The sequence below is a fragment of the Hyla sarda genome, chromosome 3 (assembly GCF_029499605.1).
Source record: "Hyla sarda isolate aHylSar1 chromosome 3, aHylSar1.hap1, whole genome shotgun sequence".
Lineage (NCBI taxonomy): Eukaryota > Metazoa > Chordata > Amphibia > Anura > Hylidae > Hyla > Hyla sarda.
Genome location: NC_079191.1, coordinates 29,975,546 through 30,003,443, shown reverse-complemented (window position 1 = coordinate 30,003,443; position 27,898 = coordinate 29,975,546). Strand labels below are relative to the sequence as shown.

General features: G+C 46.2%; 1 protein-coding gene across 9 annotated transcripts in view; it reads left to right on the top strand.

Moving 5' to 3' along the window:
• Positions 1-27,898, top strand: part of LOC130360520 (cysteine-rich venom protein ENH2-like) — a 75,295-nt gene that overhangs the window by 21,280 nt on the left and 26,117 nt on the right. For all 9 annotated transcript variants that reach the window (XM_056563025.1, XM_056563030.1, XM_056563029.1 and 6 more), the window contains one exon: positions 11,637-11,727. In XM_056563025.1, coding sequence (XP_056419000.1) covers positions 11,637-11,727 — 91 coding nt within the window. The remainder of the gene's footprint in view (positions 1-11,636; positions 11,728-27,898) is intronic.

The following is a 27,898-nucleotide window of genomic DNA, read 5'->3' as shown; positions in this document are numbered from 1 at the left end:
ACAACTTCCACTGCATTTCCTTCTCTTCAGGTAGAGGTATGTCCCAGTCACTTTGTTCTTGCTCAGTAGTGATCTGTCTCAAAAGAGCTTTACCTTGCATGATGATGGGTGCTACGAACCCCAGGGGGTCGTAAAGACTGTTGACTGTAGATATGACACCTCTTTTTGTGAATGGCTTCTCTTCTCTGGAGACCCTGAAGGTGAAACTGTCAGTCTTCAGGTCCCAACTAATCCCAAGACTTCTTTGCAAGGGTGGTGATTCTGTTCCTAGATCCAAGTCTTTGAGGTCTTTAGCACGGTCTTCCATTGGAAATGCTTCCATGACTCTGTTGCTGTTGGAAGCTACCTTGTTCAGTCTTATGTTGGATTCTGCCAACATTTCTCTTGTACTTTTCAGGACGTTGATAGCTTCTTCGTTGCTGGAGAAAGAAGCAAGTCCATCATCTACGTAGAAGTTCTTCATGACGAACTGTGTGGCTTCTTGTCCATGTCTTTCACCTTGCTGTGCTGTTCGTCTCAGGTTGTAGATAGCTACAGCTGGAGAAGGGCTGTTTCCAAACACATGTACCTTCATCCTGTACTCTGTGATTTCTTTGTTAAAGTCATTGTCTGCATACCACAGGAACCTTAAGTAGTCTCTGTGATCTTCACGAACAAGGAAACAGTAGAACATCTGTTGTACGTCTGCTGTCACTGCTACGAGTTCTTTTCTGAACCTGATGAGTACTCCAAGGAGTGTGTTGTTCAGGTCAGGTCCGCTGAGAAGGACATCATTTAGTGAGATGCCTTGGTGCTTCGCACTAGAGTCAAATACTACGCGTATCTGGCCTGGTTTCTGAGGATGGTACACCCCAAATATTGGTAAGTACCAGTGTTCTTGGTTCTCTTGTAGTGGTGGTGCCCTTTCAGCTTGATCGTTATCAAAGATCTTCTGCATGAAGGCTTGGAAGTGTTTCTTCATATTTGGCTTTCTTTGTAGCATGTGCTGCAACGAGGTGAAGCGTTTCTCTGCTTGTACCTTGTTGTCAGGAAGGCGATGGCGTGGTGACCGGAAGGGTAGAGGGGCTACCCAGCTGCCTGATTTGTCTCTGAAGACTTCTCTGTCCATGATCTCAAGGAAGAGAGTATCTTCCACAGAGGGTGCTGGCTTGTCGTTGTCTCGTGTTCTTTCAAACACCTTACATCCCAGTTCATCTGTATCTCCAGTTGAGGCTAAGTCTTCCATGCACCTCTGGATACTCTGATGATATGTTGGGTTAACAAGTCTCTCTTTAATGTGTAGACTGTTGGTATATGGGCAAAGACAAGATGTACGACCATTCTGTAACAGATGTGTTCTGTAGACATTCACCTTTTCTGGTTTGTGGAGTCCGTCTAGACATACTTCTCCAACGATGACCCATCCGAGATCAAGGCGTTGTGCAAATGGTGCATTGTGTGGCCCATTGTACTGTTCTCTGACTTTGTGCACTCTGAGGATATCTCTCCCAAGTAGAAGGATGATTGCAGCATCTGGATCTAGTGCTGGTATCGGGTCTGCTATTCGCACCAGATGGGGGTGATGACGAGCACTTTCAGGTGTGGGGATCTCTGACCTGTCGTCTGGTATCTCATCACATTCTATGAGGGTAGGAAGAGTCACCTTTGCCTTTCCATCTAATGACTCAATGATGTAGTTGTTTGCTTTTCTCCCTGTTGTCTCTACAACTCCAGAACAAGTTTTCAGGGTGTATGGAGTTGGACTTCCTTTGTCACTGAAGAGGTCAAAGAACTCTGTTTTTGCCAGAGATCTCTTACTCTGTTCTTCACAGACTGTGTACATCTTGATTGCTTTTTCTCTGAAGCCTGCAGGATACACCTTGACTAAGCATATCTTGGAACATGATCTGGGCCGGCCCTGCTCTGTACAGATCTCAGTACACTTTGAGGTTACTGCTGGCGTTGTACTCTCGCCTTGCTCCCCACCATGATCTTCTTGAGTTGCTGGAACTTCTTGTTTCCATGGTGTTGGTCCTGGGTGTAGTGCTGACAGGTGTTTGTCACTGTTGCACTCTGTGCATTTTATTGTTTTTGTACAGTCTTTTGCAAGATGCTGAATTGAAGCGCAACATCTGAAACAAATGTGATTGTCTTTAAGGTAAGCTTTGCGCTCTTCTAATGTCTTACTTCTGAAACTGCAACATTTTCTTAGTGGATGAGGCTTGTTGTGGATGAGACATATTTTGTCTGGCTCCTCAACTTTCTTACTTGCGCTGTCTTCCTGATTGACTGCAGACTCAGGCGAGACTTCTGTCTTCCGTACAGAAACTGTTGCTCTGCGTTCTTTGTAAGGCGTTGGAGGTTTTTGCTCTACCTTTGGGGAGCTTGCAGTTCTCTTGTTCAGGAAAGCAAAGCTTGGATCATTGCGTGTTTCAGCTTGGTCCACGATGAATTCAGCAAGGAAGGTGAACGGTGGAAATGCGACTCGATGATCTTTCTTGTATCTTGATGCTTGAGTGACCCACCTTTCTTGCAATTTGAAAGGAAGTTTCTCGATTATGGGATCAACTCCACGTGCTGTATCTAAGTATGAGAGACCTGGCAGGTATCCACTAGACTTAGCGGCTTCTATTTCTAAGAGTAGGTCCCCAAACCCTCTCAGCTTTTGATTGTCTTTGTTTGTCATTCTTGGATAGTTTTCTATCCTCTTCAGAAGAGCATCTTCAATCCCTTCAGGTGACCCATAGCAGTGTTCTAGTCTCCTCCACACCATTGCAAGTCCTGCTGTTGCATCATGAACATGTACTGATTTGATTCTTTGGGTTTGCTCAGTGGACTCTGGTCCTAGCCATTTGACGAGCAGATCAAGCTTTTCTCTGTCTGTCAGATCTAAGTCTTGGGTACCACTTAGGAAAGATGACTTCCAGGCCCAGTAGTTTTCTGGGCGGTCGTCGAATTTCATTAGACCAGCGCTTACTATCTCACGGCGCATCAGGAATCTTGCTACCTCTGTAGCTCTTGCTGCATCTGGTGAATACTTCCTGGGTGTAAACTCAGGGTATGGCTGCGGCTGGTAAGGCTGATGAGGTACTTGACTAAGTCTGCTTTGTTCTCCTCTATTGTAAGTCTTTCTGCTATAATCCAGACTTGTATTTGCTTGAGGAGGGAGTAAATCAGCATCCGTTTGTACTCTTGTCAGGTTGGCAGATTGGTCTCTGAGCATGCGACCACTTGACTTCCTACCCTGAGGTTCTGATTCAGTCTTGCAGTGTTGCATAGTATCAAAGTTGCTTATTGCTGGTGGAGTCAATGATGGTCTTGGTGCGTCATTGAACTGCTGGTCAGTGTACATGGTTGCTTGTGACTGTATGTACTCACGGGTACGTTGGCTTGCGCTGAGGGGTGACATCTGGGTTTCTATGTCAGCGAACTGAGCTTCGGCAGCCCTTGTGAGAACTTCTGCCTCGGCTAAGGCTGCTGCAGCGTTTTTCTGCTGTTGCAGTAAGTGTAAAGATGCTTGCACTTCAGCTTTTCTTCTAAGTGCTTCAGATTCACTTTTTGCTTGTTATTTCATCAATTCAGCTTCCTGCTTTGCATAGGACGCCATTGCACAAGCTGCCTCTGCTTTCGCTCTTGCCTTAGTTGCTATGGCGCTAGCGGATGACAGGCCGGTGGTGCTTGAGTGTCTAGAACTATGGCGTTTAAATCTTGATGCATCGGCGCTAACCGAAGTTAGATTTGTTTGACTGGACGCTCTAGACAATGTTGTGCACCTAGATCTACTTCTTGGCAAGGTGTCTTCCTCTTTATAGGAGCATTGAGGGTTAACTGTCAGAGTGCCGTTCTCTGGGTTCTGCATCTTGATTTAGCTGGCAGCGTAGATAATGATGATGACTGGACACAGCACAGCGGTGTTATAGCACGTGAGAGAATTAGTTTCACTTTCTAGTGCTTCGCGCCTTGACTCCGACACAGACTGCAGCCGCAGGATTTATGAGTCTTTTTTACTGCTGCGGATGATTCAAAGCTGATTAACTGCTTCTGATAACGTTTTAAAAGCCTTTTTACTATAATGTCTCCGCTGTCTCGTTGACACAGCTTCACATCAAGTTTATACCGAATCTCAAGGAAAGACACGCTGGTTTGCTTAACTGATGTAATCTTTACTGAGATATAATGAACATGGTAAAACTGTAAAACATATGAAAGACAAATACAAGCATGGCTATTCAAGTGCCTTACATTATGCATAGCTAATACATAGATAGACTAACATGTGCTCACTTACTACACACTGAAAACACACTCTCTATCTACAAATGCCTAGCATCTCTCTACACAAGATAACTAACAATTCCTTACTCACAGGCTTTGGTATTTATCAGATTTGCAGTCTGTATTAGCTTCAAGAAGTCCTGTGGATCTTATCACTGTGGTAGCTGGAGCTGGAATGAATGAGACGTGCCGGGGCTAGCCCTAGGCTTTAGAGAGAAGGCCCGCCTCTAGGCTTCAAGAAAATGGAGGGTCTTAAAGGAACAGACCCTGCTGAGTGCCAAGCATGTAAAATACATTGCGAAGGCAGCACAGTGGGGGTCCCCAGCAGCGGGAGCCCTGCCGTTATACATCTTTTCAACTATCCTTTAGATAGGGGATAAGATGTATAAAGCCGGAATACCTCTTTAAGCATGTATGGGCATAGGCGTGCGTACGGGGTGTGCCGGGTGTGCCTGGGCACACCCCAATCAAGCCCAGGCTCCCGTCAAATTCGGGATATCCAGGGAGCGTAGGAATCCGGGGGACACATCCCCCCAGAAAATCATGCAGGGGGACAGATCATGGGGTAATCCTCCCCAGTTCTGCCCGCAGACTTTGCTGTATTATAGGCTCTCTTGGTCTATTTAACCCAGGGAGGCATTTATAGCTGGTCACTCACGGCCGGAGCTTCTGAACTGTGTGCGCACACAGTACAGAGAAGGCCGTGACCTCTTCCCAGACGCAGGCGCCGATGACGTCAATCATCGGCGCCTGCACTGTGGAGAAGAGAGAACGCGGCCCGGCTCTTCAGGAGATCGCTGCATGGGACTAGGTGAGTTTTTTTTGTTATTTTCTTTGGTACTTTTGGATGGGGAATCGTGTGGGGTGGTGACCCGGTGGGGGGGGGGGGGGGGGCTTTTAGTCACAATACACAGTGTTACTTCACACTTACTCTACTGCAGTTTTTCCCAACCAGGGTGCCTCCAGATGTTGCAAAACTACAACTCCCAGCATGCCTGGACAGCCTTTGGCTGTCCAGGCATGCTGGGAGTTGTAGTTTTGCAACACCTGGAGGCACCCTGGTTGGGAAACACTGCTCTACTGGACCCTTTTCACATAGACACGCTATTATGCAGTTACTTCTATGAATTTTTATTACTGCTCTTTCTTTTGCAGTCCAATTATATGTGAGTTAATGTCCTTTGTATGTTTAGTTCACAAATAGAACAACTGATGGAGTGCACTTCATACAATCATAGATGCAGAGCCTCTAGTGCAGTGGTCTCCAATCTGCGGACCTTCAGATGTTGCAAAACTACAACTCCTAGCATGCCCGGACAGCCAACGGCTGTCAGGGCATGCTGGGAGTTGTAGTTTTGCAACATCTGGAGGTCCATAGGTTGAAGACCACTGCTCTAGTGTTATTCAAAGTGCATATATAATTAGGTGTTACTGTTTTTTTTTTTTTGTGTAAACTGCGCATTCATAAACATAAGGTGCATAACTTTGCCTTGATGTCAGGACCCTTCTTGTATAATTGCACAAAGTCCTGTGTATTACATGGGGTCCCTATATTAGCACCAGGTAATGTATTCACTGTTCACTTTATTGCAGATGTCCCAACACTGCGCTATTGCACTAGTGCCCGTCACTCCATTTCCTAATCCAGACGTGTACACAGCTTCCTTTGTTATGCATTGGCTGCAGATTGTATAACACTATGCCATTGCACTTCGCTGTTTCCTAGGTAGTGGTAGCTGGTTTCAAGTATTTGGGCTCCGCTCACATTGCCATAGGTGATCCTACACGCTTTAATTAATCAGGGATCACGTTGTAGCGTGTATTCTTCTAATATCGCTTCCCGGGCCACCAGTGACGGGTACTAATGCAATAGCGCAGTGTTGGGACGTGAACAGTGAATACATTACCTGGTGCTAATATAGGGACCTGATGTAATACACAGGACTTAGTGCAACTATACAAGGGTCCTGACATCAAGGCAAAGTTCTGCATCTTATGTTTATGAATGCGCAGTTTACACAAAATGTGAAACAGTAACACCTAATTATATATGCACTTTGAATAACACTAAAGGCTATGCATCTATGATTGTATGAAGTGACTCTATCAATTGCTCTATTTGTGAACTAAACATACAAAGTGTGAAGTGACACTGTGTATTGTGATCTGACTTTGCCTACATGCTATCTACCTAGCTATCAACTACCAATCCACCTAGCTACCAACTGACCTAGCTAGCTAAAAACCAACCTACATACCTTATAGGCACTGATTTGAATAGGGACCTTCCATATGATAAAATATACCTTTCATTAAGTTCCATTTAACCCTTTAACGATGAAGGATGTAAATGTACGTCCTGATGACGTGGTAATTGACGCACCAGGACGTACATTTACGTCCTAAGCATAACCACGGGCATCGGAGCGATGCCCGGATCATGTGCGGCAGGTCCCGGCTGTTGATCGCAGCCAGGGACCCGCCGGTAATGGCGGACATATACACGTGCGGCGTGAGTTTGTGCTTTAGGGTGCACACCCTAATGCAATAGGCTGCGCACGCCTATGTGTATGGGATAGATTACTATTTTCTTCATTCCCTATTCTTTTTAACCATTTAATGGCGATCTTATTGCAATCCACTGCTCCAGCTGGATAAGAGCCATGGGGCATTCCCCTGGGCTAAAAAAGCCCAGCACAGTTTGGCCTCTTTTACAAACAAATGCCCCCAGGCCCTCCAGTAAAATTTACACTACTTTTAGTCGGGCCTATACCAGTAAACCTTGCGCAAGCACTTGTGACGTTACCTGTCGCATACAATGGATTATGTAATAAGATGCAACAATGGCCCAATACCATCAGTACCAGCAATATATATATGCATATACACTGCTCAACAAAATAAAGGGAACACTAAGATAACACATCCTAGATATGATTGAATTAACTAATCGTATGAAATACTTTCGCCTTTACATAGCTGAATGTGCTGACAACAAAATCACACAAAAATTATCAATGGAAATCACATTTATCAACCCATGGAGGTCTGGATACTGAGTCACACTCAAAATCAAAGTGGAAAACCACACTACAGGCTGATCCAACTTTATGTAATGTCCTTAAAACAATGTCCTTAGGGCATGCTCCTAATGAGGCCAACTCCTGGACAGTCTGTGGTGGATGGAGCGAGACATGATGCCCCAGATGTGCTCAATCGGATTCAGGTCTGGGGAACAGGCGGGCCAGTCCATAGCATCAATGCCTTCCTCTTGAAGGAACTGCTGACACACTCCAGCCACATGAGGTCTAGCATTGTCTTGCATATGGGGGAACCCAGGGCCAACCGCACCAGCATATGATCTCACAAGGGGTCTGAGGATCTCATCTCGGTCCATTTTAGGAACTGTCCAGAGCAGGAGAAAATCCCCATAGCAAACATATGCTGATCTGGACAGTTCCTAAAATGGACAGCAGAGGTCAGCAGAGAGCACTGTGGTCAGACAGAAGAGAAATCCCAAAAGAAAAGCATTTCCTCAGTAGTATACAGCCGCTGATAAGTACTGGAAGGATTAAGATTTTTTAATAGAAGTAATTTACAAATCTGAAAAAGGAAAACTGTGTGTGCAGCTCACAACCAAAAAAAATCTGAGGTATAAGTGGTTAAAAAAGTCGATCCTCACCGACCGATTTATGAAAAAGAAATATTAGAAAATATTAACCATACCTCAAGGATTGTACCATACCAAATGATACACAATGATAGATGGAAACAAATTGTCTGAAACAGATGTAAAAATGTATTACACAATTATAAAATAGTTAATCATAAATTGAACACATGACAAAAAATAAATAAATGTTGAAAATATTAAAATATTGCACTACTTGACTATATAATTACCTAATTACAATAATTACAATAATAATAAATGCAATAAGGCATTCTTTGTAAGGTGAATCAATGAATATGTTGTGAAAATATATATACATATACACATATATATATATATATATATATATATATATATATATATATATATGTATATATACACACACACACACACACACACAGTTATGTATGTGTGTATATACTTGCACATAATACAAAAAAATTAAATAAATAGAATGATGTGAATAATAGAAATATAAATAAAAATAAATGAATAAAATGTATGTCTACTGTATATGTAATAAAAATAGAAATAAAAATAAGGAAATAAAATAAGAATAAAAAATTAATAATATGAATAAAGAAAAAATCTAAATATAAAAAAATGGAATATAAAATGTGTGAAAATGAAAATAACCAATTTTACAAATGAGATAAAATATTCTTACAAACATATAAAATCAATCATAACAATATACATTCGCTGTCTGATGTGAGACCGGCCTCCACCGACATTTATACTACCTGGCGGCGGGTGACAGTCCCAGACCAGACCATTCAAAGAAAGCCAAACAATGAAAAGCTGGAATTTAGCCCCTTGGGCTCCATTGTGTCAAATTCATAGATTTTTTTACTTTCGGCTTTGGACATTTTGATCATATAGCTACCCGGTGAGATACAATAACTGAGTTTACTGTGGGTGGTTCATTATAACTTTAAAACAGACTGTCAGGCATTCTGATATCTATCTAGCATCTAATACCATTGCTGAACTTCCCCAAAATGTATCTATACGCCTCAAAGAGCTGGAGAATCGGTATTGCCGGATTATCAACTGAAAGCAAATCAAAAATAGCAGTGTATCATTTTTTTACCATTAGGACCCAATGGTTATTATATAGTCAAGTAGTGCAATATTTTAATATTTTCAACATTTATATATTTTTTGTCATGTGTTCATTTTATGATTAACTATTTTATGATTGTGTAATCAATTTTTACATCTGTTTCAGACAATTTGTTTCCATCTATCATTGTGTACCATTTGGTATGGTAAAATCCTTGAGGTGTAGTTAATATTATAATTTACAAATCTGTTTAACTTTCTGGCACCAGTTGATTTAAAAAAAATAATAATAATTCCACCGGAGTACCCCTTTAATGCATGTTTATGTACTTTTTCTATTTATTTTTCATTTTTTGTACACTTTTTTTTAGTCCCCATAGGGAACTATAACATGCAATCTTTAGATTCCATAGGAGAGCATTGATCAGTGTTATCATTGCTCCATAGCTTCAGTCTAGCATGGCTGAACGCATGGCTAGAGCACCGATTGGAAGGCAGAGAGGAAGGTAGGACACCTCCCCCGTCCTCTCAGCTGATCGGGATGTGCGGCCTTTCCACGGCAGTCCCGATCAGCCTACCAAGCTAGCCGGGAACAGGGTTAACCGCTACTTTGATTGCAGCATCTAAGTTTTAAAGCAGGACATCAGCCTGATTGTCGATGTTCGACATTGGCCTTTGGTCCCAGTTGCTGATGGCAACCGGGACACACTGGATATGAGGCGCGCTCACCTGCTGAGCGTGCGTCATGCAGCAGGAGCCCACAATGGACGTACATATACGTCCATTTGCAGGAAGGGGTTAAACGTTTTAATTAAGTTACCCTTATGTGTACGAGTTAACAGTTCAAAGGGTGATCCATTTGTTTCAAAGAGCTATGAGGCATAAATATTGGACAGTGGAGAATAATGAACACAACTATATAGGTTAGGACAATTTTGGCAGGAGGTCCTTAACACAGCACCAGAGTAAGGGCTCATTCACATCACATTTCAGAGATCAGGTGTGAGGTGGTTTTTTGCGCCCCGTAGATCCATGCGTCCGCTCCTCCCCCAGCTCTCCGAACATTTCCGAAGCTAGGACTGGGGGAGGGCAGAGCAAGGGGAAGAAGAAGGTTCACGCCCCCTCCCTCTTCTCCCTGAGCTCGGCTGGACGCAGATCTCTACGGCCCGCCCCCTCCCTGAGGACATAGATCTCCACGGCAGGTGCCCTCCCTCATCTCCCCGAGCTGAGGACGTAGAGCAGTGCTCCCAATGAGCTCTATGTGTAAAGGGGGACATACTGTACGGGCTAAATGTCACCCTTTAGCCCATACAGTATGTCCCCCTTTAGCGTGTACAGTAGGTCCCCCTTTACACATAGAGCTCAGTATGTCCCCCTTTAGCTTGTGCAATCTTTAGCCCGTACAGTATGTCCTCCTTTGTCCCCCTTTAGCCTGTAGCCCGTGCAGTATGTCTCCCTTTGAGGGGACCTGCCATGGAGATCTGCTTGGGGAGATGAGGGAGGGGACCTGCCGTAGAGATTTACGTCCTCAGCTCGGGGAGATGAGGGAGGGGACCTGCCGTGGAGATCTATGTCCTCAGGGAGGGGGCGTGCCATAGAGATCTGCGTCCAGCAACCGAGCTCAGGGAGGGGAGAGGAGGGAGGGGGCGTGAACTTTCTCCTTCGCCTTGCTCTGCCCTCCCCCAGTTCTAGCTTCGGAAATGTTCGGAGAGCTGGGGGAGGAGGGGACGCATGGATCTACGGGGGCGCAAAAAACCACCTCACACCGGCTGTCGGATCTGGCTGAGAATTTCAAAACTGGCCTCTGCTATATTCCAGGAAGACCAGCGCCGAATCTCATTTTTGCCCCATATGTGATTTTGTAGCAGGACTGAAAACCCTAGTATGCTGCGCCCTGCCCGTACTGTACCACTTCGTAAACCCTCTGCAATAGGTAGGTCATGTCCGGTATCTCCAGAAAGGGCAGTCAATGGAAAACTAAAATAAAGAAAAATTATGTCAGTGCCTGTTCTATGGTGGCATATGGAGTCCGTTCTTCATTTCTTGGTCCGAAATGTATGAATAGGAAGGGAGTGGCACACTGGAAGCTTTCTAGCCCCTCCTAGTCCCCTTGCCTGTTCAGCCCAAAGGCCGACCTAGAAGTAGGTATAAAAAGGTTGGCCTGGAAAGCTGGTACGTACTTTTATAGGGATCAAGTCTATCTGTACTGAACTCCTCTCTCCAGGGAATTGTCAGCAAATTAATGGAGTTGTATAATTGTATAATGGGTCATTAAAAACAAAGGGGAAATAAACACCAGACCTTACTGTGCTGGGGGCAAAATCAGACACCATAATAGGAGGCCCGTTTCAATATTTGCTCTAGAGCCGTCTTTCTTCTATGTACACCACTGACTAGTAGCAGCAGTGCAAGGTACTGTAGCATTGTCCTTTTCACTTGAATATGCAATACCTTACACCGCCGTTACCAAATAGTACTGTGTTTACAGGTATGAACACTTGCACTCAGTAGTCAAAATTTTGGTAATTATATTTGTTTTTAGAGGTATTTCTAGTTTTTTTATGACATTTTTGCAAAAGACATTTTTTTTTTTTGTGGAAATTCAGTGTGACTATTTATTTATTTATTAATTAATTATTTAAAGTCATGGAACAACGAAGCGGCAAATAATGCTGAAAAGTGGGCCAAACAATGTAAATTCAGCCACAGTGAAAAAGAGGATAGAGTCATCGGAGGTAGGTGAATCTACAGATAATCTAGTAAATGTTACTGTGGTCTGTTATGTCCAGGGGTAACTAAAACCCTCTAACACATGTAGGTATTATTCCATGCCCTATTAACCCCTTAATCTTCTGTGCCCTATTAACCCCATGGCCCATTTTGGCCTTAAAGGGGTTGTGCACTGCCCTGCTTTTCGGAGCTCCGCATGCAGCGTCCGGAAGTTCATTACTCCGAACGCTGCGTGCGGGCTTCCGTGATCGCGGCCGCCGGACGTGACGTCAAGCCTGGCTCCCTCGTGACGTCACGCCCGCCACCTCAACGAAAGTCTATGGAAAGGGGGCGCGACCTCTGTCACGCCCCTTCCCATAGACTTTGGTAGAGGGGGCGGGCGTGACATCACGAGGGGGCCGGGCGTGACGTCACGTCCGGCGGCCGCAATCACGGAAGCCCGCACACAGCGTTCGGAATAATGAACTTCTGGACACTGCGTGTGGAGCTCCGAAAAGCAGGGCAGTGCACAACCCCTTTAACCCCTTAAGGACCAGGCCATTTTACACCTTAGGACCAGAGTGTTTTTTGAACATCTGACCACTGTCACTTTAAACATTAATAACTCTGGAATGCTTTTACTTATCATTCTGATTCTGAGAATGTTTTTTCGTGACATATTCTACTTTAACATGGTGGTAAATTTTTGTGGTAACTTGCATCCTTTCTTGGTGAAAAATCCCCAAATTTGATGAAAAAATTGAAATTTCGATTTTTTCTAACTTTGAAGCTCTCTGCTTGTAAGGAAAATGGATATTCCCAAAACATTTTTTTCAATTCACATTTCCAATATGTCTACTTGATGTTTGCATCATAAAATTGACAAGTTTTTACTTTTCGAAGACATCAGAGGGCTTCAAAGATCAGCAGCAATTTTCCAATTTTTCAGAAAATTTTAAAACTCACTATTTTTCAGGGACCAGTTCAGGTTTGAAGTGGATTTGAAGGGTCTTCATATTAGAAATACCTCATAAAAGACCCCATTATAAAAACTGCACCTCCCCAAAGTATTCAAAATAACATTAAGTCAGCGTTTTAACCCTTTAGGTGTTTCACAGGAATAGCAGCAAAGTGAAGGAGAAAATTCACAATCTTCATTTTTTACACTTGCATGTTCTTGTAGACCCAATTTTTGAATTTTTACAAGGGGTAAAAGGAGAAAATGTATACTTGAATTTGTAGCCCAATTTCTCTAGAGTAAGCACATACCTCATATGTCTATGTAAATTGTTCGGCGGGCGCAGTAGAGGGCTCAGAAGGGAAGGAGCGACAAGGGGATTTTGGAGAATACGTTTTTCTGAAATGGTTTTTGGGGGGCATGTTGCATTTAGGAAGCCGCTATGGTGCCAGAACAGCAAAAAAAAAAAAAAAAAACACATGGCATACCATTTTGGAAACTAGACCCCTTGAGGAACGTAACAAGGAATTAAGTGAGCCTTAATACCCCACAGGGGTTTCACGACTTTTGCATATGTAAAAAAAAATTATTTTTTTCACTAAAATTTGTGTTTCCCCCCAAATTTCAAATTTTTGCAAGGGTTAATAGCAGAAATACCCCCCAAAATTTGTAACCCCATCTCTTCTGAGTATGCAGGTACCCCATAAGTTGACCTGAAGTGCACTATGGGCGAGCTACAATGCTCAGAAGAGAAGGAGTCATATTTGGCTTTTACAGAGCAAATTTTGCTCGGGGGGTATGTCACATTTAGGAAGCCCCAATGGTGCCAAGAGAGCAAAAAAAAACCACAAGAAATACCATTTTGGAAACTAGACCCCTTGAGGAACGTAACAAGGAATAAAGTGAGCCTTAATACCCCACAGGGGTTCACGACTTTTGCATATGTAAAAAAAATATATTTTTTTCACTAAAATGTGTGTTTCCCCCCAAATTTCAAATTTTTGCAAGGGTTAATAGCAGAAAATACCCCCCAAAATTTGTAACCCCATCTCTTCTGAGTATGGAGGTACCCCATAAGTTGACCTGAAGTACACTACGGGCGAACTACAATGCTGAGAAGAGAAGGAGTCATATTTGGCTTTTTGAGAGCAAATTTTGCTCAGGGGGCATGTCACATTTAGGAAGCCCCAATGGTGCCAAGAGAGCAAAAAAAAAAAAAAAAAAACACATGGCATACTATTTCGGAAACTACATCCCTCAAGGAACATAACAAGGGGTACAGTGAGTCTTCACACCCCACAGGTGTTTGATAAATATTCATGAAGTGGGATGTGAAAATGAAAAATTGGATTTTTTTACACTAAAATGCTGGGGTTACACCTAATTTTTCCTTTTCACAAGTGGTAAAAGGAGAAAATGTCACCGTAAGTTTGTAAATACATTTCTTTGGAGTAAGGATATACCTCAAGTCTTGGCGTAAACAGCTTGCACACTGGTCTGAGAGGAGCAGGTCGCATTCAGGGGCCTTGAGCTTCTGCGTTGCGGCCTATGGAGCCAGAACAGTGGGACTCCCCCTCAAGGGGCATTACATGGGGTAAATAACTGGGGTACACTAAATAACTAAAATGGGGTACAGTGGGACATAAAATTATAAAACAGGTTATGTTCCCAGAATGATGACCCAGAGCATAGCCAAAACTAAAAAATATGCCCGCCACAAACCCTATGCTCTGAATCATCATTCTGGGAATGTGACTTGTGTGGCCGTCCCTAATCTGTTGCCTCAAATGCGCACCCTGCTCAGGTGGTGAGAGAGCGCTGCGCATTTGAGGCAACAAAAAAAGTCCCTGATGATAGTGACTCAGTGACCCATGACCCAGAGAAAAAAATACCCCCAGAGGTCCTATCAGTTTTGTTTTTTTTTAGATGAGTTTTTTTTGGCAATTTAGTGTTTTTATGGTGTTAAAATTTGGAATGTACTCTGGACATGGTACATTGGGGTCAAATTATGGAAAATTAAAATGAAAAGGGAAAATTTAGCACTGCATGAAAGTGTGATACTCCCTGAAGCAGTTTTTAATGCAGAGGCCCGGATGATCGGGGCAAGTGTCACATTGAGTGGTGGTGTCCTTCCGAATCCCCCTCCTGTTACACACTCTGGAAAGAAGGGACGATCCCAGAAAAAATGCAGTGTGGGGGACCTCACCTGGAAAGTGTTGGCCTGGGACGATCCTGGCACCTATAACTCCAGTTCCTTGGGAAGTCCGGCCTGCTCTTTCCCGGTCGCCAAAGATCAGGACCTTTAGGACTTCTTCTTGGAACTGGAGGAATGTCCCTGTGTTGCCAGCGTACTGGGACAGTACAAAAGCGTTGTACATGGCAACCTGTACCAAGTAGACCGCAACTTTTTTGTACCATACCCGTGTTTTCCGCATGGCCATGTATGGCTTGAGGACAGATCAGCTTCAGAAAGATCAACTCCCCCCATATACCGATTGTAGTCCAGAATACAATCGGGCTTGAGGACCGGTGTTGTGGTACCTCGCACAGGGACAGGTGAGCTGCCGTTACCATGAATAGTGGTCAGCATAAGGACATCCCTCTTATCCTTATACCTGACCAGCAACAGGTTTTCATGGGTAAGGGCACGGGACTCACCCATGGGCATAGGTGTCTGCAGAAAATTTTGAGGGAGGCCTCTCTGGTTTTTCCACACGGTCCCACAAGCGGATGTGGATCTGGTGGCAAGGGATGTGGGATGCTGGTATAAAAGTTGTCCACGTACACGTGGTAACCCTTATCCAGCAAAGGGTGCACAAGCTCTCAAACGATTTTCCCGCTAACACCCAGTGTGGGGGAACAATCTGGGGGTTCAATACGGGAATCTCGTCCCTCATACACTCTAAACTTGAGAGTGTACCCGGAGGTACTCTCACAAAGTGTATAGAGCTTCACGCCATACCGCGCCCGCTTCGAGGGAATATACTGGCGGAAGATGAGTCTCCCCTTAAAACTGATGAGACTCTTCAACCGAGAGCTCCCTGAGGGGTACGCAGGCCTCTAAAAATTTGGCCCCAAAGTGATCGATGACCGGCCTCACTTTGTAAAGCCGGTCATGGGCGGGATCACCTCGGGGCAGACATGCCGCATTATCTGCATAATGCAGGCATTTCCGAATGACCTCGAACCGCCTCCATCCCATGACCATACTGTAAAGCGGGGTATGGTAGAGGATGTCCCCGCTCCAGTACTGTCTGACACTTGGTTTTTTGACCAGGCCCATATGCAGCAAGAGGCCCCAAAATGTCCTCTGCTGCATCAATGGCGTACCATTCATTGGGCCTGGCCAAAACAGAATCAGGGTGGTGGGCGATGAACTGCCTGGCGTACAGATTCGTCTGCTCCACCATGTGATTGACAAAACTGTCACTGAAAAAATAACTGAAATAGTCAATTTCAGTGAATCCAGAATTGTCAATCCGGATTCCGGAGTCGCCAACAAACTCCGGAACCCGTGGCTGATAAGCCTCTGGGGGTCTCCAGACAGGTTCACCGGAAGGGGGCTCCGGTAAACTTGTCTGGGGGGTCGGACTCCTAGTACGAGCAGCATCACCACTCGCACTAGTGCCGGCCACTGGGCCACTATCATGGGGGGGTGCGTGGCCTCGCCTGGCGGCGTCCCCGCCGCCGTGGAGGGGGCTCATCATCAGTACTAGATGATGAGGAGGACGATGAAGAACACAGGAATGTAGGATCTTCATCGTCCTCACTGACAGATTCAGAGTCGGAGGCAAGAAAAGCGTATGCCTCCGCTGCCAAAAATGCCCGGCGAGCCATTGCCTTTTTTCTACGGTGGTGGGGGGGTTGGTGGCGGGGGTGGCAGGTCTGTGTGTGGGGGGGGAGTGAGTATGTAGTGTGTGTGTGATTGGTGTAACTAACTGTATGGGAGGAAAAAAAGCGCTGCGGCCCCCCCCCCAAAAAATGAACAAATGCAGCGCCCTGAATCCCTAATAGGGCCCGGGTCAGACTAAAAAAATTTTGGCGGACCCTTTAGGTCCTATTAGGGGGTCAGGGGGGGGGGAAATTTTTTTACACTTTTTTTTACACTTTTTTTTACTTTATTTTACTGGTTAACCCTACCTGTCCCTGGGGCTGTACTCTCTCCCTGCTCTAAGGGGGGTCTTCCTCTGTGAGGGGCTCCGATCTTCACAGAGGGGGGGGGTCCCTGGCTCCTTCTCGCAGCTCTGGTCGCTGAATGAACTCAGGGAGCAAGCAGAGCCGCGAAAAGGGGCCGTTAACCCCTCCCCTGCCGGCTGCTATTGGCCGGACGATAGCAGCGATCCTGGGGGGGGGGGTGACGAAATTGGCACCTCCCCATAGATACAGAGGGTGATAGGGGGTGTATCCTACACCCCCGATCACCCTGTATCTCCGGGTCAGCGGGTCACACGTGACCCGCATCACCGGAATAGCCGAAAATCGCAAGTGTGAATTCACTTTCGATTTTCGGCGATCGCCTACATGGGGGGGGGGTCTGATGACCCTCCTGGGCATTGGCACGGGGTGCCTGCTGATCGATATCAGCAGTCACCCCAGTCGGGTCCCCGCCCGGCGCGCGGCAGGGACCGAAAGTCCCACGGGCGTACAGGTACGCCCTTGGTCCTTAAGGGGTTAAGGACCCAAATATGAAAGAGTCAGTCGGCACTGCAGGTAGGTCCGATGCCTGTGGACAAGTAAATATAATAGTAAAGATAGTTCCGGCTCTGAAGCCTTTCTCAACAGCAGCCGGAACACGTGCTGCGTCCTTTACATGCTGTAATTCATGCACTTTGAGAAGTAAAAAGCATCTTCATTGAAACAAACGAGTGCCAGGATTTTCTTCTTTACCATTTGGCCTTAAAGGGGTACTCCGGTGTAAAACTTTTTATTTTTTTTTATTTATTTATTTTTAAATCAACTGGTGCCAGAAAGTTACAGATTTGTAAATTACTTCTATTAAAAAATCTTAATCCTTCCAGTACTTATTAGCTGCTGAATACTACAGAGGAAATTCTTTTCTTTTTGGAACACAGTACCCTCTGCTGACATCCTGACCACAGTGCTCTCTGCTGACATCTCTGTCCATTGTAGGAACTGTCCAGAGCAGAATATGTTTGCTATGGGGATTTTCTCCTTCTCTGGACAGTTCTTAAAATGTCAACAGAGAGCACTGTGCTCGTGATTCAGCAGAGAGATCTATGTTTCAAAAAGGAAAACATTTCCTCTCTAGTATTCAGCAGCTAAAAAGTACTGCAAGGATTAAGATTTTTTAATAGAAGTAATTTACAAATCTGTTTAACTTTCTGGCACCAGTTGATTTAAAAAAATTAAAAATTTTCCACCCCTTTAAGGACTGGGCCAATTTTTATTTTTACGTTTTCATTTTTTCCTTCTTTTAAAATACATATCTTTTATTTTTTCACCTACAGACCCATATGAGGCTTGTTTTTTTGCATGACCAATTGTACTTTGTAATGGCATCTTTCATTTTACCATAATATGTACCACAAAACAAAACAAAATATTATTTGCAGGTGGAAACATAAAAGAAAACTGGTATTTTGTAACTTTTGGGGGGTTCTGTTTTTATGAAGTGCACAATATGGTAAAAATCATACATTATCTTTATTCTCTAGTTCAATGCAATTAAAACAATACCCAGTTTATATAGTTTTTATTATTGTACTATTTAGAAAAATGCTAACTTTTTTGAACAAACTTGGTATGCATAATGTTGTCCTTTTCTGACCCTTATAACTATAATTTTTCTGTATATGGGGATGTATGAGGGCTAATTTTTTGCGCCGTGATGGGTGGTTCTCATTCGGTTCCATTTTTGCTTTGATGGGACTTTTTGATCACTTTTATGAATTTTTTTTCTGATATATGAGGGATTAAAAATCAGTATTTTAGGTGTTCTATTTTTTTTTTAACGTTTACACAGTGTACCGTGCAGGATCATAAACCTATTTTAATAGTTTGACATTAACACACGCCGCAATGCCAAATATGTTTATTTATTTTTATTTTTTTTGTAAAATGGGAAAATAAAGACAATACTTTAGAAACTTTTTTTATTTTTCATTTTACACTTTTATATGCAATTGTATAATGTTATGACTATGGAGTATGTTGATGAACTTTTATTAGGGGAGGGGCTATTTCATAATTAAACCCCTTAAGGATCCAGGGAATTTTAATTTTTGCACTTAACAAAAATGTACACTTTAAATTTCCACCTACAGACACATATGAGGGCTTGTTTTTGCGACACAAAATATACTTTGTAATGACATCAATAATTTCACCACAAAATCTACAGTAAAACCAAAAATATATATTTTTTGTGGCAAAATTTAAAAAACAAACAAATCCTGCCATTTAGCAAATTTTAAGAGCTTCAATTTCTACGCAGTGCACTTTTTAGAAGAAATTACATGTCATCTTTGTTTTGTAGGTCCATAAGTGAATTCACACTTGCGATTTGCGCCAATTTCGGGTCATTACGGGTCTATGGTGACCCGGAATATAAGGAGGATCGCGGTTGTCTAAGACACCCACGATCCCCCTGAAGCGATAGGAGTGAGGTGGCGCGGGTGCCACCCCTCCTATCCCTGCTATTGGTGGTCTAGACGCGACCACCAATAGCAGATCGGGGGTGGGGGGGCTTTACTTTCGTTTTCCCCGTCCTGCCCACCCACAATAGGCGGGGCAGAATGGGGAAAAGGAAGAGGATCGGGCGCCAACGTCCACTTACCCGTCCGGAGGCTGCGGAGTGACGGTGATCAGCGGGCGGCGACAGAGATCTGCGGGCGGCGTGTGACAGAAGAGGACGGCTCCCTGGATGCGACGGAAGCCGGTGAGTTGCCTGGCAACATCTAGAGGGCTACAGTCTGAGACCACTATAGTGTTCTCTAGACTGTAGCCCTCCAGATGTTGCAAAACTACAACTCCCAGCATGCCCAGACAGCTGTTTGCTGTGTGGGCATGCTGGGATTTGTAGTTTTGCAACAGCTGGAGGTCTACAGTTTAGAGACCACTGCACAGTGATCTCTATACTGCCCTCTAGATCTTGCAAAACTACAACTCCTAGCATGCCCACACAGCTGTTTGCTGTCTGGGCATGCTGGGAGTTGTAGTTTTGTAACATCTGGAGGTCCACAGTTTGGAGATCACTGCGCAGTGATCTCTAAATTGTAGCACTCCAGATGTTGCAAAACTGCAAATCGCAGCATGCCCAAACAGCAAACAGCTGTCTCGGCATGCTGGGAGTTGTAGTTGCGTACCTCCAGCTGTTGCATAACTACATCTCCCAGCATGCCCTTCTGTGATCAGTACAGTTAGGTTCTAACTGAAGGTTTTCCAACCAGTGTGCCTCCAGCTGTTGCAAAACTACAACTCCCAGCATGCACTGACAGACCGTGAATGCTGGGAGTTGTAGTTTTGCAACAGCTGGAGGCACACAGGTTCTGTTACCTAACTCAGTATTTTCCAACCAAACTGAAGGTTTTCCAACCAGTGTGACTCCAGCTGTTGCAAAACTACAACTCCCAGCATGCACGATCTGTCAGTACATGCTGGGAGTTGTAGTTTTGCAACAGCTGGAGGCACACTGGTTGGAAAATACTGAGTTGGGTAACAGAACCTAACTGAAGGTTTTCCAACCAGTGTGCCTCCAGCTGTTGCAAAACTACAATTCCCAGCATGCATGGTCTGTCAGTACATGCTGGGAGTTGTAGTTTTGAAACAGATGGAGGTTTGCCTCCCCCCCCCCCCCCCATGTGAACGTACAGAGTACATTCACATAGGCGGGTTTACAGTAAGTTTCCTGCTTCAAGTATGAGCTGCGGCAAATTTTTCGCTGCAGCACAAATTCCTAGCGGGAAACTCACCATAAACCGCCAGTGTGAATGTACCCTAAAAACACTACACTACACTAACACATAATAAAGAGTAAAACGCTACATATACACCCCCTTACACTGTCCCCCCCAGTAAAAAGGAAAAACTTATTGTACGGCAGTGTTTCCAAAACGGAGCCTCCAGCTGTTGCAAAACAACAACTCCACGCATTTCTGGACAGCCACTGACTGTCCAGGCATGCTGGGAGTTTAGCAACAGCTGGAGGCACCCTGTTTGGGAATCACTGGCGTAGAATATCCCTATGTCCACCCCTATGCAATCCCTAATTTAGTCCTCAAATGCGCATGGCGCTCTCTCACTTCGGAGCCCTGTCGTATTTCAAGGAAACAGTTTAGGGCCACATATGGGGTATCTCCGAACTCGGGAGAAATTGCACTACAAATTTTGGGGGCTTTTTCTCCTTTCACCCCTTATGAAAAGGAAAAATTGGGGGCTACACCAGCCTGTTAGTGTAAAAAAGAAAAAAAAATGTTACACTAACATGCTGGTGTTGTCCTTTACTTTTTATTTTCACAAGAGGTAAAAGGAAAAAAAGACCCCCAAAATTTGTAACGCAATTTCTCCTGAGTATGGAAATACCCCATATGTGGGCGTAAAATGCTCTGCGGGCGCATAACAAGGCTCAGGAGTGAGAGCACTCCATGTACATTTGAGGCCTAAATTGGTGATTTGCGCAGGGGTGGCCGATTTTACAGCGGTTCTGACATAAACCCAAAAAAATAAATACCCACATGTGACCCCATTTTGGAAACTACAACCCTCACGGAATGTAACAAGGGGTACAGTGAGCATTTACGCCCCACAGGTGTCTGACAGATTTTTGGAACAGTGGTCAGTGAAAATGAAAAATGGGATTTTTTTGTTTGCACAGCCCACTGTTCAAAAGATCTGTCAAACGCCAGTGGGGTGTAAATGCTCACTGTACCCCTTATTACATTCCGTGAGGGGTGTAATTTCATAAATGGGGTCACATGTGGGGGGGTCCACTGTTCTGGTACCACTGGGGGGGGGGCTTTGTAAACGCACATGGCCCCCGACTTCCATTCCAAACAAATTATCTCTCTAAAAGCTCAATGGCGCTCCTTCTCTTCAGAGGATTGTAGTTCGCTCGCAGTGCACTTGACGTCCAAACTTGGGGCATTTCCATACTCAGAAGAAATGGGGTTTCACATTTTTGGGGGCATTTTCTCCTATTTTCCCTTGTAAAAATAAAAAAATAGTAAAATTTGGGGAAAAAACTGCATTTTAGTGAAAATTTTTTTTTCATTTACACATCCGACTTTAACAAAAAGTTGTCAAACACCTGTGGGGTGTTAAGGCTCACCGTACCCCTTGTTACGTTCCTTAAGGGGTGTAGTTTCCATAATAGTGTGCAATGTGGGGGGGTTTGCTGTCCTGGCACTGTCACGATGCCGGCTGGCAGGTAGTGGACCCTCTGTGCCGGAGAGGGATTGGCGTGGACCGTGCTAGTGGACCGGTTCTAAGCCACTACTGGTTTTCACCAGAGCCCGCCGCAAAGCGGGATGGTCTTGCTGCGGCGGTAGTGACCAGGTCGTATCCACTAGCAACGGCTCACCTCTCTGGCTGCTGAAGATAGGCGCGGTACAAGGGAGTAGGCAGAAGCAAGGTCGGACGTAGCAGAAGGTCGGGGCAGGCAGCAAGGATCGTAGTCAGGGGCAACGGCAGAAGGTCTGGAAACACTGGCAAGGGACACACAAGGAACGCTTTCACTGGCACTAAGGCAACAAGATCCGGCAAGGGAGTGCAAGGGAAGTGAGGTAATATAGGGAGTGCACAGGTGATAACTCTAATTGGAACCACTGCGCCAATCAGCGGCGCAGTGGCCCTTTAAATCGCAGAGACCCGGCGCGCGCGCGCCCTAGGGAGCGGGGCCGCGCGCGCCGGGACAGAACAGACGGGGAGCGAGTCAGGTAGGAGAGCCGGGGTGCGCATCGCGAGCGGGCGCTACCCGCATCGCGAATCGCATCCCGGCTAGCAGCAGGATCGCAGCGCCCCGGGTCAGAGGACGTGACCGGGGCGCTGCAGCGGAGGAGGTGAAGCGAGCGCTCCGGGGAGGAGCGGGAACCCGGAGCGCTCGGCGTAACAGTACCCCCCCCCTTGGGTCTCCCCCTCTTCTTGGAGCCTGAGAACCTGAGGAGCAGACTTTTGTCAAGGATGTTGTCCTCAGGTTCCCAGGATCTCTCTTCAGGACCACAACCCTCCCAGTCTACTAAAAAAAAATTTTTTCCTCTGACCTTTTTGGCAGCCAAAATCTCCTTGACCGAGAAGACGTCCGAGGAGCCGGAAACAGGAGTGGGAGGAACAGATTTGGGAGAAAAACGGTTGAGGATGAGTGGTTTGAGAAGAGAGACGTGAAAGGCATTAGGGATACGAAGAGAAGGAGGAAGAAGAAGTTTATAAGAGACAGGATTAATTTGACACAGAATTTTGAAAGGACCAAGATAGCGTGGTCCCAACTTGTAGCTAGGGACACGGAAGCGGACATATTTAGCGGAGAGCCATACCTTGTCTCCAGGGGAAAAAACGGGGGGAGCTCTTCTTTTCTTATCCGCGAACCTCTTCATGCGTGAAGAAGCCTGTAAGAGAGAATTTTGGGTCTCTCTCCATATAATGGAAAGGTCACGAGAAATTTCATCCACAGCGGGCAGACCAGAGGGCAAGGGGGTAGGGAGGGGGGGAAGAGGGTGACGGCCGTACACCACGAAAAATGGGGATTTGGAGGAAGATTCAGAGACCCTGAAGTTATACGAGAATTCGGCCCATGGAAGGAGATCTGCCCAGTCATCCTGGCGGGAGGAAACAAAATGTCGCAAATAATCACCCAGGATCTGGTTAATTCTTTCTACTTGTCCATTGGACTGGGGATGATATGCAGAGGAAAAATTTAATTTAATCTTGAGTTGTTTACAGAGAGCTCTCCAGAATTTAGACACGAATTGGACCCCTCTATCCGAGACAATCTGCGTAGGCAACCCGTGAAGACGAAAAATGTGTACAAAAAATTGTTTAGCCAACTGAGGCGCAGAAGGAAGACCAGGAAGAGGAATGAAATGTGCCATTTTGGAGAATCGATCAACGACCACCCAAATAACGGTGTTGCCACGGGAAGGGGGTAAATCAGTAATAAAATCCATACCAATCAGAGACCAAGGCTGTTCGGGGACAGGCAGAGGATGAAGAAAACCAGCGGGCTTCTGGCGAGGAGTCTTATCCCGGGCACAGATAGTGCAGGCTCGCACAAAGTCCCCAACATCCGTCTCCAGAGTTGGCCACCAATAGAAGCGGGAGATGAGTTGCACAGATTTCTTGATGCCCGCATGACCTGCGAGATGGGAGGAGTGACCCCATTTGAGGATTCCGAGGCGTTGGCGTGGAGAAACAAAGGTCTTTCCTGGAGGAGTCTGTCTGATGGAGGCAGGAGAAGTGGAGATCAGGCAGTCAGGTGGAATGATGTGTTGCGGAGGGAGATCAACTTCTGAGGCATCCGAGGAACGAGAGAGAGCATCGGCTCTAATGTTCTTATCGGCAGGACGAAAGTGAATCTCAAAATTAAATCGGGCAAAGAACAGAGACCACCGGGCCTGGCGAGGATTCAGCCGTTGGGCCGACTGGAGGTAGGAGAGGTTCTTGTGGTCGGTGTAGATAATAACAGGAAATCTTGATCCCTCCAGCAGATGCCTCCATTCCTCAAGTGCTAATTTAATGGCTAGAAGTTCTCGATCCCCGATGGAGTAGTTCCTCTCCGCTGGAGAGAAGGTCCTAGAGAAAAAACCACAAGTGACAGCATGCCCGGAAGGATTTTTTTGTAGAAGAACAGCTCCAGCTCCTACTGAGGAGGCATCAACCTCCAATAGGAAGGGTTTGGAAGGGTCAGGTCTGGAGAGCACGGGAGCCGAAGAAAAGGCAGACTTGAGTTGTTTAAAGGAGTCTTCTGCTTGAGGAGGCCAGGACTTGGGATCAGCATTTTTCTTGGTTAAAGCCACGATAGGAGCCACAATGGTAGAAAAATGTGGAATAAATTGCCTGTAATAATTGGCGAACCCCAAAAAGCGTTGGATAGCACGGAGTCCGGAGGGGCGTGGCCAATTTAAGACGGCAGAGAGTTTGTCTGGATCCATCTGTAGTCCCTGGCCAGAGACCAAATATCCTAGAAAAGGAAGAGATTGGCATTCAAACAGACATTTCTCAATTTTGGCATAGAGTTGGTTGTCACGAAGTCTCTGAAGAACCATACGGACATGCCGGCGGTGTTCCTCTAGATTGGCAGAAAAAATTAGGATATCGTCCAGATATACCACAACACAGGAGTATAATAGATCACGAAAAATTTCATTGACAAAGTCTTGGAAGACGGCAGGGGCATTGCACAGTCCAAAGGGCATGACCAGATACTCAAAGTGTCCATCTCTGGTGTTAAATGCCGTTTTCCACTCGTCCCCCTCTCTGATGCGGATGAGGTTATAGGCGCCTCTTAAGTCCAATTTAGTGAAGATGTGGGCACCTTGGAGGCGATCAAAGAGTTCAGAGATGAGGGGTAAGGGGTAGCGGTTCTTAACCGTGATTTTATTAAGACCGCGGTAGTCAATGCAAGGACGTAGGGAGCCATCTTTTTTGGAGACAAAGAAAAATCCGGCTCCGGCAGGAGAGGAGGATTTACGGATAAAGCCCCTTTTTAGATTCTCCTGGACGTATTCGGACATGGCAAGAGTCTCTGGGGCAGAGAGAGGATAAATTCTGCCCCGGGGTGGAGTAGTACCCGGGAGGAGGTCGATAGGGCAATCATAAGGCCTGTGAGGAGGTAGAGTCTCAGCTTGTTTTTTGCAGAAAACATCCGCGAAGTCCATATAGGCCTTGGGGAGACCGGTTACTGGAGGAACCACAGAGTTACGGCAAGGGTTACTGGGAACCGGTTTTAGACAGTTCTTGGAACAAGAGGACCCCCAACTCTTGATCTCCCCAGTGGACCAATCCAGGGTTGGGGAATGAAGTTGAAGCCAGGGAAGTCCAAGGAGAATCTCCGAGGTGCAATTGGGGAGGACCAAAAGTTCAATCCTCTCATGATGAGATCCGATGCTCATAAGAAGGGGCTCCGTGCGGAAACGTATGGTACAGTCCAATCTTTCATTATTTACACAATTGATGTAGAGGGGTCTGGCGAGACTGGTCACTGGGATGTTGAACCTGTTGACGAGAGAGGCCAAAATAAAATTTCCTGCAGAACCAGAGTCCAAGAAGGCCACTGTAGAGAAGGAGAAGGCAGAAGCAGACATCCGCACAGGCACAGTAAGACGTGGAGAAGCGGAGTAGACATCAAGGACTGTCTCACCTTTGTGCGGAGTCAGCGTACGTCTTTCCAGGCGGGGAGGACGGATAGGACAATCCCTCAGGAAGTGTTCGGTACTAGCACAGTACAGGCAGAGGTTCTCCATACGGCGTCGTGTCCTCTCTTGAGGTGTCAGGCGAGACCGGTCGACCTGCATAGCCTCCACGGCGGGAGGCACAGGAACAGATTGCAGGGGACCAGAGGAGAGAGGAGCCGAGGAGACGAAACGCCTCGTGCGAACAGAGTCCATATCTTGGCGGAGTTCCTGACGCCTTTCAGAAAAACGCATGTCAATGCGAGTGGCTAGGTGAATAAGTTCATGTAGATTAGCAGGAATTTCTCGTGCGGCCAGAACATCTTTAATGTTGCTGGATAGGCCTTTTTTGAAGGTCGCGCAGAGGGCCTCATTATTCCAGGACAATTCTGAAGCAAGTGTACGGAATTGTACGGCATACTCGCCAACGGAAGAATTACCCTGGACCAGGTTCAACAGGGCAGTCTCAGCAGAAGAGGCTCGGGCAGGTTCCTCAAAGACACTTCGGATTTCCGAGAAGAAGGAGTGTACTGAGGCAGTGACGGGGTCATTGCGGTCCCAGAGCGGTGTGGCCCATGACAGGGCTTTTCCGGACAGAAGACTGACTACGAAAGCCACCTTAGACCTTTCAGTGGGAAACAGGTCCGACATCATCTCCAGATGCAGGGAACATTGGGAAAGGAAGCCACGGCAAAACTTAGAGTCCCCATCAAACTTATCCGGCAAGGATAAGCGTATCCCAGGAGCGGCCACTCGCTGCGGAGGAGGTGCAGGAGCTGGCGGAGGAGATGACTGCTGAAGCTGTGGTAGCAACTGTTGTAGCATAACGGTCAGTTGAGACAGCTGTTGGCCTTGTTGCGCAATCTGTTGTGACTGCTGGGCGACCACCGTGGTGAGGTCAGCGACAACTGGCAGAGGAACTTCAGCGGGATCCATGGCCGGATCTACTGTCACGATGCCGGCTGGCAGGTAGTGGACCCTCTGTGCCGGAGAGGGATTGGCGTGGACCGTGCTAGTGGACCGGTTCTAAGCCACTACTGGTTTTCACCAGAGCCCGCCGCAAAGCGGGATGGTCTTGCTGCGGCGGTAGTGACCAGGTCGTATCCACTAGCAACGGCTCACCTCTCTGGCTGCTGAAGATAGGCGCGGTACAAGGGAGTAGGCAGAAGCAAGGTCGGACGTAGCAGAAGGTCGGGGCAGGCAGCAAGGATCGTAGTCAGGGGCAACGGCAGAAGGTCTGGAAACACTGGCAAGGGACACACAAGGAACGCTTTCACTGGCACTAAGGCAACAAGATCCGGCAAGGGAGTGCAAGGGAAGTGAGGTAATATAGGGAGTGCACAGGTGATAACTCTAATTGGAACCACTGCGCCAATCAGCGGCGCAGTGGCCCTTTAAATCGCAGAGACCCGGCGCGCGCGCGCCCTAGGGAGCGGGGCCGCGCGCGCCGGGACAGAACAGACGGGGAGCGAGTCAGGTAGGAGAGCCGGGGTGCGCATCGCGAGCGGGCGCTACCCGCATCGCGAATCGCATCCCGGCTAGCAGCAGGATCGCAGCGCCCCGGGTCAGAGGACGTGACCGGGGCGCTGCAGCGGAGGAGGTGAAGCGAGCGCTCCGGGGAGGAGCGGGAACCCGGAGCGCTCGGCGTAACAGGCACCATAGGGGCTTCCTAAATGGGACATGCCCCCTTAAAACCATTTCAGAAAAACTCCTTCTGAGCCCTCTACTGCACCCGCCAAACACTTGACATACATATGAGGTATTTTCTCACTCGAGAGAAATTGGGTTACAAATTATGAGAGGATTTTTTTCCTTTTACCCCTTGTAAAAATTCAAAAATTGGGTCTACAAGAACATGCAAGTGTAAAAAATGAAGATTTTGAATTTTCTCCTTCAATT